Here is a 21220-nt window from a genome sequence, read left to right as displayed (position 1 = left end):
CTATGTGTAAGGCATCCTTCTTGTCATCATAGGTAGAATTATTTTGAATATGCTAAGATTTGGGAATGAAACAAAAAAAGAAAAAAAAGGCATTGTTTGGTTGAAAATGAAGTGGAGTGAAGTAAAATAAATTTTTTCATAGAAAAAGTAGAATTAAAAAGAAAATTCACTAGAGGGTATTTGGTTGGAAATAAAACATACATAAAATTATATGAGAAACATGGGGGTTGGAGACCCAACACAGGAGAACACAAGAATTAGAAATTTCAGCTATATATGTTTAGGTTGAGCATATTCCATTAAAAGAAAACATATGTGGTCTCATTAGTGTGATTCTATTCCTAAATTCTAATGCTGTATATTTTCTGGTAATTTACCTAATTTCTTTGTAAAATCAAGAAAGTTTTATTTATTTATTTTTTTTGACAAAATAAAATAAAAAGGATAATCAAATAAACCGGCCAGAGTTACGTATAATTTAATCAACAAAATTGCTTTGTTTCATAAATAAGAGTGTGCACACCCCCCCCCCCCCCTCCTCCACCAACTTTAGAGGATAAGAGTAAAGCTAGTCTTATTCTCCCTCTTGTCTGGTTAAGGAATATAGGTAATTTTCTTAAAATAGGTGTTAGTGCCCAGCTCCCAGTCCAAATATCCATAGCCCATCAATAAGCCCAAACACATGATTCAAGGATGAGACGATTATTTCACGCAATCATGTTGTTAGGTAATTTTCTTAAAATAGGTGTTAGTGACTTCATCTTCTATGTCTTGCATTTGTAATCGGATTTTAGTGGATTCTCACCACATCCATGAAATGCAACTCGCTGGTTTCAAGAGCATCTGAGCAAAACAGTGTTCTCTTGTTGAAATTATTTAGTACTAGTCTATTGCAGTCTATTCCATTGTCGATTGGTTTACGCATAAAATCAAACACTAAGTGAACATTAAGTGTTGGACATTATCGGCGTTGGGGCGATAGATATTTGAATTTATGAAGGAGGAGTGATGGGTCAGAGACAGACTTGAGAATGACAATAACATTAGTTGAATTACGATCCATCCTGAGGCTTCTCCTTCACTCCCACCACTGCATACCAAGTGCTTGTTAAAATCTCACCCACCCCACATTCCCTCCACAGAAGTCAGTGCAGAACATGATTCCTGCCATTAAAACTCGCAACAAAATTATCTCAACAAATAAAAATTATAGTGTGGAACGGTATAAATGATGAATAAATGTACATTCATGACCGTGACGTTCGTTGTAAACTGGTGTGACTTACTATCGATCGACGATTGGTGAAAAAGTACTATATATATTGGGGCCGGGTAATCCCGATGATCCACCACGGCCATGAATTATGAATCGGAAAATGCTAAACTACTGTTACGGATTGAATCAGCAAAACTATAACATACAGAGAGCAATCAAGCCTTGAGTTGTGCTTGCATGAGGATAGATTAGAGATTAATTAGAGAGAGAAGAGTGTAGATTGGATCAAATTCTTAAAAACACAACGTGCTCGCTTGAGGTGAAGAATCCTGATAAGAGAAAAAGCTAACTAAACACGTCAATACACCCCCTCAAGTGGAAGATTTGTTCAATGGATCTTCAACTTGTTCTTTTCGTGAGAACTTCTGTCACGCAAAATGAAAATAAATCTCGACATGCTTTGTCTGTACATGGAACATTGGATTGGCAAAGAGATAAGTAGCGCCAATGTAATCGCACCATAAAATATGAGGCCTTTGTTGAGGGTAGCCAATCTCTCTTGAGTAAAGATTGCAACCATGTCAGCTAGACAAATGCATTTGCAAGGGCTTTGTATTTTGCCTCAGTAGATGAACAGGCGACTGTACATTGCTTGCAGGAAGACCAAGATATCAGATTAATGCCAAGGAAGATTGCATATCTATCAGTGAAACGACAATCAACACTGTATCCTGCCCAATCAGTACCAGTGAATGCTGCCTGTAAAGTAGCTAATGGGGAGCGCTTATAAAGTAGACCATAGGTTGAAGTGTGCTTCAAATAACACAATATGCGTTTAGTCATAGCTAGGGATGTAAACGGATCGAATTCGGTTGGATGGCGGCATTATCATATTCGTATCCGATTATATTCGGACGATTTCGGATAATATCCTATCGGTTTTCGGACGGATTCGGATAATTTTCGGAGATAGTGATTTTTTGAATACAGGTTCTCCTAAATGGATATGAATACGGATCGAATACGATTTTTCGACAATCCGTCGACATATTTACCGTTTTTATGATGAGGGTTAGGGTTGAGACTTGAGAGTTCAGTAACTACCCTTTCTTCTACTTAGTCTTTTATTCTCTTACGTTTTTTACTTTTGATTTTTTAATAGATATGTAATTTCATGTATCACATTGCATAAAACAATATATATAAACCAATAGTAAATCTAGAAAAAGAATCACATTATCTTAACTTATAAATTTATAAAAATAAGATTACAAAATCCAATAAGGTAACTTAAAATGATAGACAAACATAGAGTTATATTTCAGATATTTTATTACTATCGGACTGCTAAACGAATCGGATAATAATCGATCGAATAGGGAGATTATCATATTCGTATCCGTTTGTTTCGGACGGATTTGAGTTCTCCAAAACAGATACGAACACAGATCGAATACGAATTTACAAATATCCATTTACATCCCTAGTCATAACCCAATGGTCTTGAGGTGGGGGAGATGGGATCGAGGGAGGTAGGGGGAGGGGGTTGGTGATGGTCAGTAAGAGGTTGAGTTTTGGTGGGGGTGGGTGGAGTGGACAGAGTGGAAGAGGAGGAGGAGGAGAAGGGAGGGGAACAGTGGGAGGTGGGAGGTGGGAGGGGGGAGGGGGAGGGGGGAGGGATGTGGAGAGGTTTAGGGGTGAGATATATAGGAGTGGGGGAGGGGCGGTGTTGCCAGAGGAAGGGGGGAGGATGGTGGGGTACCAGGACATGGGTTGGAAGGGAAACCCAAGGAATCGGAGGAGAGGACGGAGAGGGGGAGGGAGTTGTGCCAAGGTGGGACAGATTGGCGAAAGGGAGGATAGTTTCATTAAAACGAACTTGTCCAGCTATGTAAATGGGATTAGAATTAAAATCCATGCCACGATAGCCTACATGGCAAGGACTATACCTTAGAAAGACGCATGGAGAGTAGTAGAAATCCATCTTACGAGAGTTATAAATGCGGAGAAATGGGAGACGTACATAGACATTCGAAAATTTTAAGGAAAGTTTAATTAGGTAAACGATGGGACACCAACTCATAGGGGGAAACACTACTGGAAACTTGGGAAGGCATGTAATTGATTAAGTAGACTGCGGTCTCGAAAGTAAAATATATGCCAATAATGTTGTGGTACATGGCTATGAGAGTATGAGGTAATAGGGAGAGGCCGATTTCCACAATGTAGTGATGGCGGCACTCCACAGAATCCTGTTGTTCATGTGTGTGTGAGAGGGGGCGAGAGACAAGGTGGGAGATATCCAATTTTGTGAAGGAGGTCATGATAATCAAAATTCCCCACCCCAATCAGTTCAACCGATTTTAGCTTTGTTGAGAATTGGTGTTCTAGTAGCGATTGAAATTCAAGAAAAATAATAATACGTTAGATTTATCAAGGGAAAATACCATAAGAATTTAATAAATTCATCAAAAAAGATAATGAAATACCATTAACGGAAGGAATAGGGGCTCAAACATTACTAAACACCAATTTCAGAGGTGAAGTGTTACATGAAGAAATAGTGCATAATGATAAACGACTTGACTTGTCTAACTGACAAACAATACATGAATGACTTAATTTAAAAGAAGAGGATGACCTAAGCGGTTGTGGCAATTGATAATGGTTGTATGTTCCATCAGAAAGATAAATGGATGGAAAGGACGTCAGATTGGAAAAATTATCGCCCCCAGTATTACTGGGGGTACTGTGCGTATCGTGCGGCACAGCACCGCCCGTGTGTGCACAGTGAGTCCCACCATGCACATATGGGTGGTGCTACACCGCACGATGTGCACAGCACCCCAGGGGGCGCTAAAGGTCCGTCAGATTGAGAGATGATAGAGACCATTGCTATTCAGCAGAGAGAGAGAGAGAGAGAGAGTAGTGTGGTCTGTGTAAAAGTGTGATCTGCGTTCGTATATCCTTACCAAGAAAATGAAAGGGAGTGAATTGATAATGCAATATTATTTTCTGTTATTGATTGAATCAGCAATTGCATTACATGTAGAGAGCAATCATGCCTTAGAGTTTTGCGTGCATGAGAGATACAATTGATTAGGAGAAGAAAAGAGATTATTAGAGAGAGAGAGAGAGAGAGAGAAAAGAGTTCAGATTGGATCAAATACTAAAACAAAATGTGTTGCATGAGGTGAGAATCTGGATCAGAGCAAATGCTAAACACGTAAATAGTCTGGAACGGTTGGGATGCAATGTTGCAGTGGGATCCCCTCAATATTTGGATGTGACATGTGAGGCCTACAAATCAGGCGAGGGATTCCAGCCGACGTCTCCGTCTCAGCTCCGGCAAGGTCTTCCCCTTCTCTCTTTCCAACGATTATTAATAATTCCAGGCAGCGTGACTGTCGGCAAGAAGATTAAAGGTGGAGAGACAGCGAGAGAGCGAAAGAGGTCGTAAAGGTTGTGAAAAAAGCATGTCTGGACGATTAAAGGGGTTCCCTTTTGGTGAGATCTTTGGGGTTGTTCTGCTCTGTACCGTTTTTTGGATTAAGAAATACTGTCAATAAGAAGGAAGGGAAAGCTGTATCTACCCTAAGAAGGGGTCCCCCACTATTACATAATTCACAGTGTTTCTTGCTCCTATTGGTTTCGTCCAGAACTTTTTGTCGGAACCTCAATCATTTACCCATCCGGTGAAGGAGATAGGGACGTGTTATCTGACCACCTAGAGATATCTTCTTCCTACTGTTAGATCAGAATCCATCTTACACATCCACCCACAAGCATTCGTTCACACTCCTCTGGATTCTCATCTAACCATCATTTGGCGGTGATGGGGTTTAAGTGGCATACTACTGCAACTTCTATCGTCTTCTTTTTCATTGTTTGGATCACTTCATCGGATTCCCTTACTCCATATTAAGGTGAATAAGAATGCGTGTTGGCCACGTAGCTTGTGTAATTTCGGTGAAGAACAGGGTCCATTTCCTTTCTGGACAGTACTCTCAGGATTACATTGCCCTAAAAAGCCAAAAGGGATGACCGGATTCGAGAAATCCTGAGAATTGCCTTCCATCAATGTCCCTCACATTCTGCTCTCTCACTCTCCACTGGAAGCCACTGGACTGACATCACAGTGGCAAGTGGCAACAAACTGTGAAAGGGTATCATCAGATTCTAACCTCACTTGCCGGAATCAGGAAACAAGCAATGAGAAAGGAAGGGCAACAGGTTACCGTTGTCGGTAACACAGCTGGGAAGATCTCCGTCTGTTTCGAGACAAAACCCATAGTGGCCACATTAGTAGCCGTGACGCTGTTGATGGTCATTTGGAACCTCCAGCTCTACTACGATAACCTCCTCTCCACCGCCCGTCGCTGCTCCTCCGCCGCTCTTACCACCCCAGTCTTTCCACCCAATTCCCCCACTAATTCATCTAACGAGAAGAAGAAACTCTCCACCCTGGTCCCCAAACTCTCCGCCCCAAAGATCGACCCGAACAAGCGCCTCTTCTACGCCTATGGTAACGCTGCCTCTCTATTCGTTCAAATGGGTGCCTACCGTGGCGGTCCCAGAACCTTTGCCGTCGTCGGCCTCGCCTCCAAGCCACTTCACGTTTTTACCCGTCCCTGGTTCAAATGCGAGTGGATCTCCAACAACCGCTCCTCCCCCTCCATTAGAGCTAAGGCCTATAAAATGCTACCCGATTGGGGCTACGGTCGGGTGTATACAGTTGTCGTCGTGAATTGTACCTTCTCTGTAAATCCTAATGAGGATAACTCCGGTGGGAAGCTCCAGCTCTACGCTTACTACAGCGAGTCGCCCAAAAGGTACGAGAAGATGGTGGCTTTGGAGGAAGAACCAGGATCTTACGACGAGTCCAAGTATCGCCCTCCGTATAAGTACGAGTACCTCTATTGTGGGTCATCTTTGTATGGGAACCTGAGCGCTGCGAGGTTAAGGGAATGGATGGCCTACCATGCTTGGTTCTTCGGGCCAAGCTCGCATTTCGTGTTTCACGATGCCGGAGGAGTTACGCCGGCAGTGAGGACCGCGCTGGAGCCATGGGTGCGAGCCGGCAGGGTGACGGTTCAGGACATTAGGGCGCAATTAGAGTTTGATGGATACTACTATAACCAATTTCTAGTGGTGAACGACTGTTTGCACCGGTACCGACACGCTTCGAATTGGACATTTTACTTCGATGTCGATGAGTACATATATCTGCCCGATGGAAACACATTGGAATCGGTTCTGCAGGAGTTTTCTGATAATACCCAGTTCACGATTGAGCAGAATCCCATGTCCAGTAAGCTCTGTTTGAATGATTCCACGCAGGATTACTCAAAGTAAGTAAACTAGAAAGATGGTTCTTCTGACTTGGATTTAAATTTGGGTTTCCTGTTTTCCGTTGCTGGAAGCAGAAATTTTCTTTCCTCAGTACCGGTTAGGATAAAAAAATCTTGCTTGGATTGGTATAAAGGAAACAATAGTTGGATTGGAAAAAAACCTTGAGGAGTTACTAAGAATAGAGGATCGATACTGTAATTCCCGTGATTTCCCTTCTCTGTTTCTTCAGTTGTGAGAAACAGAGCAGAGCAGAATGGCAGTACAAGTAATTCATGCTATTAACATTTGATATGAATGTCAGGGATTCAATTGGGAGTTACAGAAGTTCATTAATGTTTGTTTGATAGTGATGTTGTTTTGGATTCAGGATGTCAAGAATTATCCCTTGGGTCTATATGTTAATCTCCTCATTTTTGTGGACATTTTCAGGCAATGGGGGTTCGAGAAGCTGCTGTTCAGGGAGTCTCGCACAGGAATCAGGAGAGATAGGAAGTACGCTATACAGGCGAGGAATGCATTCTCGACGGGAGTGCACATGTCGGAGAACGTAATAGGGAAAACGCTGCACAAGACGGAGACAAAGATCCGATACTACCATTACCACAATTCAATATCGGTGGAAGGGGAACCATGCCGGGAGTTTGTCCCAATGTCCAAAAAGAATAATAAGAGCGAAGTGACATGGTACGATAAGTTGCCCTACGTATACGACGATAACATGAAGAAGGTAGCCAACACCATTAAGGAGTTCGAGGAGAAAACCATCGGAGTAGTTCAGTTGTAGTAGTTGTAGACGACAAGAAAGAGTGAAGAACTCCCAAAACCCTTCTCCCTCTCAGACATGCAGAGCTAGCTAGCTAGCTAGCTAGCTAGCGTGTGTAATGCTTAAATTTGGCGTATAATTTATCATCATTGTGTCTTTCTTTGGTAAGTATTTATCATCATTGTGTCGGTGCATACAATGGTGACCACCGCTCGGTCCCCCTCCCTATGATTCTTCAGTGTGTGTTCTCACACACTCTCTCTCTCTCTCTCTCATAGTCAAAGATCACCATGTGGATTTCATACAGATCACCATGTCGATTTCGTGGGTGTATGATGGATGGTGGTGGGGCCGTGGGGGGTGGTTGAGTTTTGTAGGTTCAGTCAAAGGAGAGTGAGTAAAGAAAGGTGCTGAGTGACGGGGATGTCAAATGCTACTTTAATTGTAAAGCTGTGTTTATATCATCACTTTATTTATTCTTATTTTTTGTTTATATTTTCCCTTTTCATAATCTCATTCCCTTTTTTAATTAATGTATTTATATGTATTTTTTTGTTTTGTTTATTAACAATTTAAAGTTTGTATGCGACTGTTTCCGGTGCTCAATAATTTTAAATTGGACCATTAAACACATTGATAAGTAAAAAACAACAAATCCATTAATCTAAAAAAACAAAAAATAAAAAAATAAAGAAAGAAAGAAAAGAAAAAGAAAAGCAGCCATTCCTTGTTGTCGCATTTGATGATTGTACCTTGCTTTAGTCCTGTTTTCTGAGTTGGAAGTGGGTAAACTTGTGCTTGGTTTTTCTTGGAAGTAAAACAAAAACCAAAACGAAGCTGGGATTAATGTTGTCACCCATGCGGCCATGCCCCCCCTGCCCGGATCCACATCCTCTACTTCTATTATATGTACTTCCATCCTATTTCCCTCGTTTCTCAATCCGCCATCTGTCTTTTTTAGCATCCAACGATTGGAATTCAATGAATTCAAAATTTTTTGAATTTCACTTTAGTCCTATCTGAATCACTATAAACCCCACTCAATCCAACCCAACCCAACCGGTGCTTATCGATCAAACCAAACCAAAGTCCATTGAAGAAGAAGAGATAGAAATGGAGTCATTGAAGATGAGACTCTTCGCCGCTGTGATCCTCATGGTCTTGGTCGTCTCGATGGTTCAGAATGTAGTAGCAGCTGAAGTTCCGACAGTAGAACGAAAACGAACTAGACACACAACAACTTCACCTATAACTTGGAATCCATCACATTCACTTACACTTTCCCGACCCTGAGTTTCCTCTCAACTTGACTTCCAAGACCCTCTCCATCTTCGCTAACACAGCCTGGTTAGGAACAGCTTTCCCGTTCTCGTACTCCTGAACCAGTTGTAGTTTCTCGTTGATCTGCTTAGCCAGATCGGCCTGACTCATCTTCTTAGCCAACCGTGCCTTTTGTATGGCCTGTCTCATATCTGCCGCTACTCAGTTCAACGCCGCCGGTTCCGTCTCCTGGTCGAGTTTCTTGGCGTTGACAGCTGTTGTCGGTGGTTTCTTGTTCGAACCCGCGTCGAACCTCTTTATTGTTTGAACCTCTGTACCCACACTTCTTTCCTTTTCTCCGGATGTTAAGGGTTGAAAGAGTGGATGAAATCGGATGTGGAAAACTATAGAATTAGCTCTGTAAGAAATCTGTGTAAAGAAAACAGAAATACTCTGTAGTGGTTGATAAATTTTCTCTTTCTTCTACCTTGGGTATATCTTCTTTTTATTGATACTGTTGGATAGTTCGAGATTTTTTAGGGGATTCATACGGGTTTTACCTCCCAATTAACGAAAAGAAATTGACGAAATTGTTACGTAATGAGATTGAGTTTAATTTCTGCAAATATTCTCCACTTGTTTCTCGATTGAAGATGGAAAATTTAATTATCACTTAATTTATAGTTGATTCAGCCCCAATCCTCATGGTCATTGAAGAAGGATTTGTTTGGGGTGTGATCCGAGATTGTAATTTGAGATTTTTTTTGACGTATGTTGTATATCTCTCGATTTTTTTTTCTTATTCGGATGAGATGAGAAGGGAGAAGAAGGTGGTTTAGGGCAAGAAAGCGATGAACAGAGTGGAAGGAAAGGGAAGAAGACGTGTGATTAACAGATTTTTTTTCTGTTTGGAATTTCGATTGATGTCATCGTTGTCTTAGCAACAATAAATTTGTTTTCCTTTTCTTTAAATTTTAAATTTTGTTATTTAAATGCTTTTGATTTGTTCCTGATTCCTGAAGATGTGTAGTAGCAGTAAGCAAAGTGGCTGGCAACCCAACTCTCTAATTTCTCTTCAGCTCTATTCGATGTTCGTTGCTTATGAGTTTGTGGGAAGAAGAAGAGGAATGAGAAGAAGGGTCTGAGAGCAGAGCAACGACAGTTTGTGTTAGATTTGGGAAGAAAGGTCGTTCAAAACTCACCTTCTTCCCCATCGATCTTCTTGGTTCATGGAACCACGGTTTGATGGGAGAAAAGAGCAGCAACGGCGGTTCTTTTCTTCGTTTGGGAAGAACGGTTTGAACTTGAACAAAACGATGTAGATGATTTTAAGTTAGGGTTTTGAAAATGGACTTTGGTTTGGTTTGATCGATGAGAACCGAATGGGTTGGGTTGGTTTGAGTGGGTTTATAGTGGTTCAGATAGGGCTAAAGTGAAATTCAAAAAAATTTGAATTCATTGAATCCCAGTCATTGAATACTCAAAAAGACAGGTGACGGACTGAGAAGCGAGGGAAGTAGGATGGAAGTACATATAGTGGAAGTAGAGGATGTGGATCCCCCTGGCCCTGCCCTATGGTGACACCTCACTGAAAGGCAATGCAGCGAAACTCAGAATGGCGAAGACCGCGTAGCTGGTTGAGCAAAGAAACTGTGTTGTTGGCCGGGTTTTAAAAATGTGAATCAGATCGGGTGAATCGGTAGATTTGAATCAGAATCGGTTTAGATTGAGTACGTCAATTCGAATTGGAATTCAATCCAATCTAGAACCCTTCCTTTTATAAATTGGATATAGAGGATGTGGAATGGATCGAAGACGATTCCAATGCATGGGTGAAAACATTTCGATCTTTATCTATGATAAGTTATGGGTTGAATGGGACAATAAGTATAGAATAGAAGGACTGATCCAACACAATTCCACTTGGGTATTCAACGAGCTGCACAAGTGCCTTGTTATGAAAATTAAAAATAAAAAAAACTGATAAACAAAGAAATGGAGGCAGGTGATCAGCTGAGAGACACGTGGCCATCCTACAATAAGCATGATGGAGATGTGTCATCATTTTTGTGATTAAAAAACCCCTAAATCTTGAGGAGAGCTAAAGGCATACACAAAGAAGAAGATGGGAGCAGGGTGACTTTCGTGAGATTTAAATATTTGGTTTTACTCCCCCAACATTTAAGCAAAGGAAGAGGAATCCACATGAGTACTGTGGCGGTGAAAGTGAGATTGTTTTACCAAAATCACAAAAGGTGAGAGTGAGATTGCGGGGGTAAGTCGGTCAGTTTATGTCTTGTTGTGCTTACGCACAGTAAGATGGGATAATTCGGCAATAGAAGATCCAAATAAGAGATTATGAGTGGATGAGTGCAACTCTCTTTCCTTTATATTTATTTATTTATTTATTTTGTAATCGTAAAGTTTGTTGTGAGTAAAGAACCATGCGACTGATTAATCAGTGTTCATTTACTCCAGAATGCATTCTAACCCCAAAACACATTCTTAAGAATGCATATTAAACACAATCCTCATTAAACTCGTGTTGTATAAAATATAGCACATTACATAGATAGTTAATGTTGAACTCATTCCTTATATATGTTTTTTTTTTTTTTTTGTTAGATATGAGAAACTTTGTTAAACCTAGTACTATAGCAACTACATTACTCTACATAGTCGGTTACTATCAGAAGTTAATTCTTCTAATCACGGTTTTAGGAATTGGTATTGGATGGGCCATTTTGGTTAATTCATCAGTATCGATAGTATCGAGAACTAAATCCTTGATTCTGATAGTTTTATTACATAGTGAAAGAATTTTTAGTCAGATTACCCAAGTGATGGTATGTAATCTACACACAACTTTTGTAAGATCTGAAACCTTATTTTCCATTATCCAGAAAAAAAAATCTATATTTTTTCAGTTCTTATGTAATGTGCGGATTTTTAGCAAAAGGATTTTAAAATAATAAAGGATCGAGTTTCCCTCCACCCACGGTGAATGGGATCCCACTCACCGAGGGCGGGAGAGGACAAGAATAGGTATCAGGAGGGAATTTTAGAACATACAAAAATCCTAGGATGATGGGTGAACCGTTGTCCTCAATGGGTGGAAGTCCAGGCCTAGTTTAGTCCAACGTCGGGAATGGATATCTGAACCCACTCCTAGCTCAGCCCTGATTGATCCTGAAACCTAATTGGTCAGATTAGCCTGATCCCTAGCAGCCCCTATTTTTCTCATTTCAGAGCTATGCTATGCCGAGCTGGCCCTAGCTGCTCTTGTTTTTTGATCATGCGTATGATGCAATTATGTATAATCATATATTTATATTTATAGGACTAGACTGGGCTCATATCAAGGCCTTAGTATGGACTCGGGCCAGCCTGACCACTGACATGGAAATATCCGCCCTGGCCCAGCCCAGGTTCAGAGCGAACCTGTGCAAGCTCGGCCTGGCCAGACTCCTCTTTAATTGTGTTCCCGGACCTAAAAATTGCGGGATTGGCGCTTGAGTTTTGAAGTAACTGGGCCATGGTGAAATCAAGGCTGGTCCCTCCATGAATGTGGAGACTAACTGCCAGCGCAACCTAGATAAGGCTACCTCCTTGCTCATTCTGAGTTGTACTAGGGCAAGCAAAACTTTAATACAACCATTTGGCCCACGTCAAATCCCCTTCTTTTGGGTATTACTGAGTTTTGGGAAAAGGCCCACCCAAATCTATCCCTACTTTTTGGGTATTATTTGGTCCATAGTCCACAGCCGAACTCAAGCAATAAATGCGTTATTACTGGGTTTTGGGAAAATCTGCCTTGAGTATTGAATGGGCCGAGCCATAGACAGAACCTAGAAATTACTCAAACTAGCCCAAACAACCTTTCGGCCCACCCAAAAAGAATGATTTTTTTTTTCAGACAAAACACCTTGCACAAGCCACAAAGGCACAGTATTGAACAAAGTGGGAGAAATGTGGGTGTGGGATCCACTGGACCCTGCAGTTCTCCCTGTTCAAGAGACTGGAGGGTAGGCGTGTCCATTACTATTTAATACCAACTAACTAGTATCCGCACCCATGGGTGTTAAATGGTTTGGGGTTTGGATAGACTGGAGTGGGGCTGGGCCGCTCGGCTAATCCTCGCCTTCTCTTTCATATCATGGGCTATAGAATTCGTCACGGGAGCTGATGGCTGAAAAATTGTACAATCATTTAATCCTTAAACTGAACCAGAAATCAACTCCATTTAATGTTTTAACTTAAATGGATCAGTTTCCTATCGATTAAAGGAAAAAATAGGAATAAATAAAAACCAAACCGAATACTATTTGTTTCCAACTGTCCACATGTGGTTACCCAATTTGTATTTGGTTTTGATTATCCGATTTGATTTCTATTTCGGTTATCCGGTTTGAATTCTGTTTAGTTTGTATCTGGTTTCATAAGTTCTGTAATAGCTTTGAGGAAGATAAAATGTACAAAATCACTGGTGTAATGGTTTTTGATCGGCCTACATAACTACAATTAGCATGAGAAATTTTTTTTTTTTTTAAATCCCGAATATTATCTGGGACCGGGCTGGCCCCAACTATTAGCATGAGCATCCTAATAACACACCAGCAATTTAAAGTCTTCACTCTTGAGTTTATGGTGTAATGGTTTTTTATCGGTCCACCCAAAAATTGGTTTGGTTTCTATTCGATTTATCAATGTATAATTTATTCCATTTACAATTTTATTTGGTCCAATATAGACATCCTTTGCTCAATGATTCATCATAGTTCTACCGTGATGTGGTCGATCATATGGAAAATTTCATAGACAAATTCAATCGATCATATATTCCCTTTTTTATGGGCATATTTGCATGAACAATCTGAACTTCAGTAAATTGTGATATTCTTAAATCGAGATTTGAAAGATTTTGCCGATACAAAGCAAAACTAATTTCTAGATATGGACTTAATTTAACTATTATTGGGCTGAGGTTTGTGGGAGACAAAATCTTCAGTAAGGAACCCACATTAGGGTTTTCGTAAAAAGTAAAAATAAAAGAAACCCACAATCATAGTTGGAAAACTAGGTTTTTTGACTCGACTCGTTTTCCTCTGAACACATTTATTAACGTTTATAAAAAAAGGAAGATCAAGGTTTTAGGAATCAGTATTGGACCATTAAATCCGTGTAGTACAGATAGTGGGTAAAATGTTCCAATTCCATGCTGGCATAGGGGTGTCAAACCTAGTCGAATCACTAAGAATGACCGAAACCAACCGAAAATTCCGAAGGGAACCGAACCAATTCTTGTCGGACTAGTTTTGAACTGAGGTATGATGATATCGACTGAAAATCAAACCGCACTGAACCAACTGATAATCCAAATAGAAAAAATCGAACCGAATTAAACCAATAATGTTTTTTTTTTTAATATGAGGTTATGAATAGGTGATTTCATTATCGATTGATTTCAATATTAATGAGAAGATTTCTTGTTGTCACCAGAATCAATAAATCCCCTGATCTCGTTGATTGCTATACAATGTTTTTGCTACACATTCTATTTTTCCATTAATTTCAGAACTAGTTGCCTTTCATTTACAAGTTATTCTTCTTTTGCTCTCACTTCAATATAAACACATCAAATCAATTTTCTTATTCTTAATTATTAACTTGTTCCATTTGAGAAAGATGATTCAAGTTATTCTTACCCAATCTTTCTTAATTACAAGTTATAAATTTAAGATCTCATTATCGTTAAAACCCGAAAATAAAATTGATGTAAATGATATTAACCAAATATTGAAGAATTGAACTCAATTAAAACCAAAGCTCCTTAACAATTTGATTTTAATCTCACTCATTTTCAGAACAAACCATTCAACATCATTCAAACCGGCCCAAACCAACTGTTTGACACCCCTACTGCCATTGATATCTTTGTATGAAAAAACGTCTCCTACAACCGATACAGAATTACAGACCAATACATATCAGTACCGGGTTCGGTTTCAGAACCAGCCGTAACCATGAACCCACCGGGGCGCGGGGCGGGGGGCGGGGGAGAAATCAGAAATGTACTCTCTCTGTCTTCCCAGGCCCAGTCTCCCAAGTAGGACCCAAAAGATACATTCCAAGTACAACGCCCGAACTCACTGGACACGACACGACGATTTCCCCTCGAAATTTCGGACAGTGACAGCAGCGAATCATTGGAGGCCTTTGCTTGCCGACACCTTCGATTCTTATATTTCCGACACGTAACAAAAAGTGTGTCTAGAAGTCAGGAGTTGGGAATCCCACGGTAACACGTGCATTCTCTTGCCACGTCCCTTTCTTTTTTCGTGACAATCGTGAATACTAGAGGCGGCGATAAAGTCGGCGCCGTCAGTCATGAACCTTGTGCTTTCTCTCTCTCTCTTCCTCTTCCGTCTTCCCTCTTCCTGTCTGTTAATGTCTCCCAATTAATAGAACGTTATCCGCAGGCTCAACGTTATCCTCAGGTTCAGTCACTCGGCCCTTAACCCTCAAGTAAACAAAAAAATCAATTTCTAACCAATCAGCTTAGAGCAATTGGTGAGCCGTGATGTGTTTCATGCCCATGTTCTTTAGGAGGTTTCGAGTTCAAATCTCTTGATTGAGACATTTCCTTTACTATGGTTCGATCCACGTTATATATGTATTTTCCGAATTTACTTTACAAAGAGCTAGTTTTGTTCTCTTATTTAAGTTCATATTTAAAATTTTCTTATAACAATTATTAGTTAACAAGAAGCATTGCCATCAATAGGTAATATAACTAGAAGACTAACAAAATCTATATCGAGGTTTGGAATAGTGTCCCATGCCCATAAAAGTATGTTCCCGGAATAACTTCGTAATTTGCAAGATAATCCACTAGCTATAACATTAACTTAACAATAGCAATGTGAGAATTTTACCACCAAAAAAAAAAAAAAAACAACCAAAGGAACACATTAGTATACAATCGTGATTTATAAGAAAAGGATAATTTCTTAAATGTACCAGATAAGAAAAAAAATATTACAATACAAGTAGCTTACAAGACAAAGTAAGTATAAAAGAAAGTCAAACCTACTTGTTTTATAGTTAATTTTCTTATCTCATAGATATAGGAAATTTTTCTTTCCTAAAAATACGTCAAATTGGGTTAAAATCAATATTAATGAGCTTCTAAATGCATGCGTTCCATAAAAAAAGGGAAGGGAAGGGGAGGGGAGGGGAGGTGAGGGGAGGAAATAAAGAAATTTTCTTCTCTCAGGTTCCCTGTCTGGTCAGGTTCCTCTCATAGGGGGTCGAAAATGTCGACCTCACCCCCCTGCCTGAACAGTGCAACAAGGAATTCTCACAATGTTTGTAAGATAGATTGCAATTTGCCAAAACCAATTCAAACAAGAACATGAGATGTAACATGATATGTATGCGAAGGGAAAATGTCTTCTTAACAAGAAGACAATAAAATAAAGTAGGATATAATCTTCCACCTTGACCTAAACCTATACAAGAAAAGAGTGAAAAAAATAAAACAAGTATCACATGAAATGCAAAAAGAACCTCAGAACATTCCCAAATTCAAGCAGGGAGGATCTGTTGAAATATGAGAACCTACGAACCTGATCGGGCAGGGAACCTGAGAGGAGTTAAGTCCGGAAATAAACATAAGTGAAAAGATTCTTTGCTTTGAAGCATGGCCCTGGTGCCAGCACAAGTACCAATAACAATGCATGTGAGAGCATAAAGAGGAGCATGATTTTTCGCATCTACAAGGGTGAGGTGATCATTTTGCCTACCTTTGTGTTTGGGCGCAGGCACCACATTGCTAAGCAGAGTTTTATTTTTTTTCAAAACATAAATGTAAATTTTACAAATCGAAAAATAACATTTATTTTTATCCTCTTATGTAATGGTGTATATCGTTGTGAGCACGAGGAACAGGAGGAATAGACAAGACAGACAAAGCAGCATGTATATCGTTGTGAACACGAGGAACATGAGGAATAGGCAGGACAGACAAAACATCATGTATATCGTTGTAAGCACGAGGAACATGAGTAATAGGCATGACAGCCAAAACCATGTGATTTCCCATGATGATGATTGACAAACTATTTGGTCCTTACGTTCCCAATGCTCGCCTTGCAAACAAAGCTCAGCATTGTCTGAAGATTCTGTTGCCATCACCCCGTCGGTTGTGCCATGAACCATCAGAAATGTCACCTTCACCTTGGAGAAATTACTTTGTATGTATTCACATACTTTGGGCTTTCCTGCGTACCTTCGTGGATTGGATGCAATGATTTTAAGCCTCTCAGGACCCTTGATGGCCTTTCCAACAATCAAAATGGGCTTTAGGTACCCCCATTATGACACTATATCTCATTTCCAAAAGATTAAGGCCAATACAAATTCATCTACTTTGCACTATATAATGGCATAAATATCCTTTCAAGTGACAAGTACTAACCCTTATACTTGTTTTTTTTTTTTTTTTATAAATTGTAGATTTTGACAATTCGTGCATGAGCCATGTAAATTAAAAGCATGCTCTACAATTTTCACTCTTATAGTACTTATAAAGAAATTTTAATTGATTACGTTATATTCTTATGTTTGCATTGAAAAGAACTCTGTCCAAGAGTGTAGTCTACACCGGCAATCGGTACTCGCATGAATCTATCTCTCTTCATCATATGAAAAGATATCTCTACCCCTTGTTTTGAGGAGGAGAGATACCTACTTCCCATTATTTAAGCAATGAAGGACAGGGGAAGAGAAGTTCGGTCCTCGCGTTGAATTGGAATGAGATATCGAAGGCCAGGCTTCAGAAACAAAGCTCGGAAGTTGACTACTCTTAACATCTCTAATCAAAACCAGTTGAGTTTCCATTTTCCCTCCCTCTCTCACTCTCACTCTCTCACTCTCTCACTCTCTCACTCTCTCCTCTTTCTTTCCTGTTTTAATTTTTTCCGCGGTGGTGGGGTAAGCAAAGCAAAGGCTTTTGTTTGTTTGACTAGTAATAGCAAAAACTCAATAAAATGGTAGAAAAAAAAATTGCTATTTATCGTACGGGTCAGATGAGAGAATCTCTTAATGGTGTCTCCGTTCATCTCCGTCGATAAATGCGCCGACGTAAGTCTTTGGCACGTTTCCTTATTTTTAGCAGACCGCCTTATATAGTTACTTTATCCCTCTAAACCTTTCTTTTTAGCTCTCCCTCTTTTAACGCCATTTCTTCTCCTCCTCTTCTTCTCTCTCTCCCTCTCTCCCCCCTTTTCGTCTTCATCTCTTTCTCGTTTCCACTGATCTTCTTTACAGTGACGATTTCAGTCTCAAATCCTCTCTGCAAGGTACAACTATTACTCAGTCATTTCTCTAATTATCTTTTCCTGCTGGTTTTCTTTAAGTCTTAGCCGAGAAAAAGGCTAAAACTTCACAGCGCCGATGTCACTTCTTGATCCTCTCTACAAGCTTCAGGTGAAGCTAGTGATTTTAGCCAATGTTTATGATTTTCTTTGGCTACCGATTTCCGTAGCCGAATAAAAGGCAAACATTAAAGCTGCTTTTGGAATCTTTCTCTCTGATTTTTTTTTTTTTTTTCTTCTTTGATTCTGATAATGTGGGTTTTTTTTTTTAGACCAGGATTTCATCTTATTGTTCTATAACTGGACAAACTGGCTATTGAGAATCAAGAGCAGAAGATTGGGTTGGAGAAAGGCAATCATAAAAAAGTCATGGTAAAGGAGGAAATCTCAATCATTTGATCTTACTTTCTTTTTTCCCTTCTCTATTCTTCTGTTTTCATCAGTTTTAGATGGATTTTGTGTTTGTGTTGTCAGGTGAGTCCAATAGTTGGAATGGGAAGCAACGATGTCAGTCCGCTATGGTTAAAGCCGATGTTGAATGCAAACTACTTCATACCCTGTAGAATCCATGGCGATTCTAACAAGAGTGAATGTAACATGTATTGCTTGGATTGCATGGGAAATGCCCTTTGTTCCTATTGCTTGATCAATCATAAAGACCATAGTGTTGTTCAGGTTTGTTTTCCCAAATTTCATCTTAAAGATATTCGATCGATGGTGCTTAATCCGTTAAAGAATCTAATGGCGGTTTTTGGGGTTTTTTTTTTTTTTTCTATGACTGATTGATACAGATACGGAGGTCTTCTTACCACAACGTGATAAGGGTTAATGAGGTTCAGAAATACTTAGACATATCGGCAATTCAGACCTACATTATCAACAGTGCCAAAATCGTCTTCCTCAACGAGCGCCCACAGCCGAGGCCCGGAAAGGGCGTTACCAATACCTGTGAGATTTGTAGCCGAAGCCTTCTGGATTCCTTCAGGTTTTGCTCACTGGGTTGTAAGGTAATCTTTTCTAATCCTCTCTGAAACCACTTCACCCCCTCCTCTTCTTCTTGATTCTTTAACGTAGTTCTTTATTGTTCATCTTTTTTACGAAACCCCATTACTTCTTAGTTGAGAGTGGGCATTGGAGCTTTCTTGTCTCAGCCAAAATTCCTATTATTTTTTTCGTGCATTTTACGTGTTCCATTACATCCTGGTTAAGTGTGGGCATTGAAGCTTCTCGTCTCACGCCAAATTTTCAATTAATGTGGCATTTGGAACCCAAATCTCGAATTAATTTCGTTTTCAGAACCCAAATCTCCCCGTGTTATTACTTTGGGAAGGATTATGGATTTCCTCCAATAAAATATGATTGATTGAAGGATGGACCATTTCGTCTGCTCAACCTCGTAGGCATCAGCATTGAACATTCTTCCCTCATTCTTAGTATTTTAGTTTTTTAATTTATTTATTTTTGATTTTCAACGACTCTCTTTGAAGTTTGAAGTTTAAACTTTAATGGCGTTTTTTGCTTCATCTTTGACTTTCCCACCTGCTCTGTTTTCTTGTTTGTTTATGTTTTTTTTGGGGGTTGTTCTTGGAAGATAACCAAATGACTAAAATGGCCATCGTTACATTGTGATAAAACCAGCTGGGAGGCATGAATCGGGGCGATCCAGAGTTATCATTCACATTGCGGATGAAACACAACCGAGATGGAATGCATGGTTCAGAATCTGAGGACTCGTCCAACACCACAAAGAAGCTTCGAAGGACTTTTCTCTTCAACCATCCAATGGAGGACCACCAGCATCGGTCCGTAGCCTCTGCCGACGGCGAAAGGAACTGGAGCTCAGGCGATGAGACTGCCAATAACATATCTCCGGCTACTCCTCCCATTGTCAATTACCGAACATCTAGAAGGAAGGGTATTCCTCGTCGCGCCGCCCCCTTTTGATGAGAGCCAAACAAAATTTTAAAAATTTGCAAAAATCTGTAGAAAGATACTGAATAGATGTGAAATATAGAAATCAAGGATATAGAAGAAGAAGAAAGAGAGAGATTGACATATATAGTTGCAAAGATATAGAACAATAGGAAAAAAAGAGTAAGGAATAAGCTTGTCAAATTTCCTTTTTTTTTTTCTTTCTTTTCTTTGGTTATTGTAAATGGTTGAAGGAAAGTTAAGGTGTGCCTTTTATAGCAAAGAAATCTTAGTGTTGATTATGGATGAGATCTGAATTTGGATAGCAGTGAGGAGGAGGCGGAGGAGGAGGAAGATACAAATAGGACAAAATTCTCTTCTTGGGTAACAAATTTTAGATAGTACTCATTCTAAGGGTTTCTTAATAGGAATAATAAATAGTTAATGACATATAAAACTCTAAAGGTCAGACATATTTAGAGAGTAGGGTTGTTTGCATTGTGGGATTGTTACAGAGATAGTAGAAGTCAGTGGCATTTTCTTAAATGTATAGAATATTATTGTATGTCTCATAATAATAGTTTGTATATTATAAAAAGAAAAAAAAAAAAAATTTGTTTATATGAATGTCTTTCTCTCTTTTTTTTTTTTTTGTTTAATTTTTTAGAAGAAAAACTTTCCTACGATGTTAAAGTGTGATTGCTGTGAGATTTTTTTTATTATTTGTCTTTTCACATTCTTCTAAATATATAGATTTCATGTGGATGATAGCTCTTTCAAGACCGGCATTAATGTGGCGTGCAAATTATTCCTCACATTAATATCATAGCCGAATCCTCTTCAAAAAACAAAATAAAAGAGTATATATTTTGGAGTTTGGGCTCTTCTACAGTGAATCATCTTCATCTTGTGGCATAACATCACAGCTCGCCATGTGGATGGATTGGATTGAACTAAAAATCTGGATTTCATAATAAAAAATTCTCATGTATATCGCATGTGTACCATACTCAACTTTCCTGATTCAGGCTATCCAAAGAAGAGCTAGTCCACCTGGCGAGCTCTGAGACACCCCTGCGGGTACGGGTCGTAGAAGAGCCCAATCCTGGGGTTTGTGGTAGGTTTAGTTGTGTGGGGGATTGTTCGGTGCTGCACATTCTGTTGTAGTAAAATCTCTTCATGCACAGTCCTGAGCCCTGACCTTTCTTTCTAGTTACTGCTAGCTTGTTATTTTTTTCTGTCTTGCCATCATGATGTACCGTACCAGATCGTTGTGGGCGTGGGGTCACCCCAATATAACATTCTATAAAACTACACGTTGGCTGCGCTTAGTATTTAGAA

The 21220-nt window shown here is 39.6% G+C and overlaps 2 protein-coding genes across 2 annotated transcripts; both read left to right on the top strand.

Annotated features, from left to right (window-relative positions):
* Positions 1–5158: 5158 nt before the first annotated feature.
* On the top strand, positions 5159–20255 carry LOC122660011 (galactan beta-1,4-galactosyltransferase GALS1). The gene is made up of 3 exons (XM_043855185.1): positions 5159–6567; positions 6998–7351; positions 20245–20255. Coding segments are annotated over exons 1-3 (1494 nt in total). The 5' UTR covers positions 5159–5428; the 3' UTR covers positions 20246–20255.
* Positions 18224–20181, top strand: LOC122660014 (protein RGF1 INDUCIBLE TRANSCRIPTION FACTOR 1-like). Its single transcript, XM_043855187.1, has 4 exons — positions 18224–18340; positions 18443–18643; positions 18760–18975; positions 19607–20181. The coding sequence occupies exons 1-4, from the start codon at positions 18338–18340 to the stop codon at positions 19910–19912; spliced, it is 726 nt and encodes a 241-aa protein (XP_043711122.1). The 5' UTR covers positions 18224–18337; the 3' UTR covers positions 19913–20181.
* Positions 20256–21220: the final 965 nt, after the last annotated feature.

This window comes from Telopea speciosissima, chromosome 4 (genome assembly GCF_018873765.1).
Source record: "Telopea speciosissima isolate NSW1024214 ecotype Mountain lineage chromosome 4, Tspe_v1, whole genome shotgun sequence".
NCBI classification, from domain to species: domain Eukaryota; kingdom Viridiplantae; phylum Streptophyta; class Magnoliopsida; order Proteales; family Proteaceae; genus Telopea; species Telopea speciosissima.
This window is presented reverse-complemented; position numbering and strand designations above follow the sequence as displayed.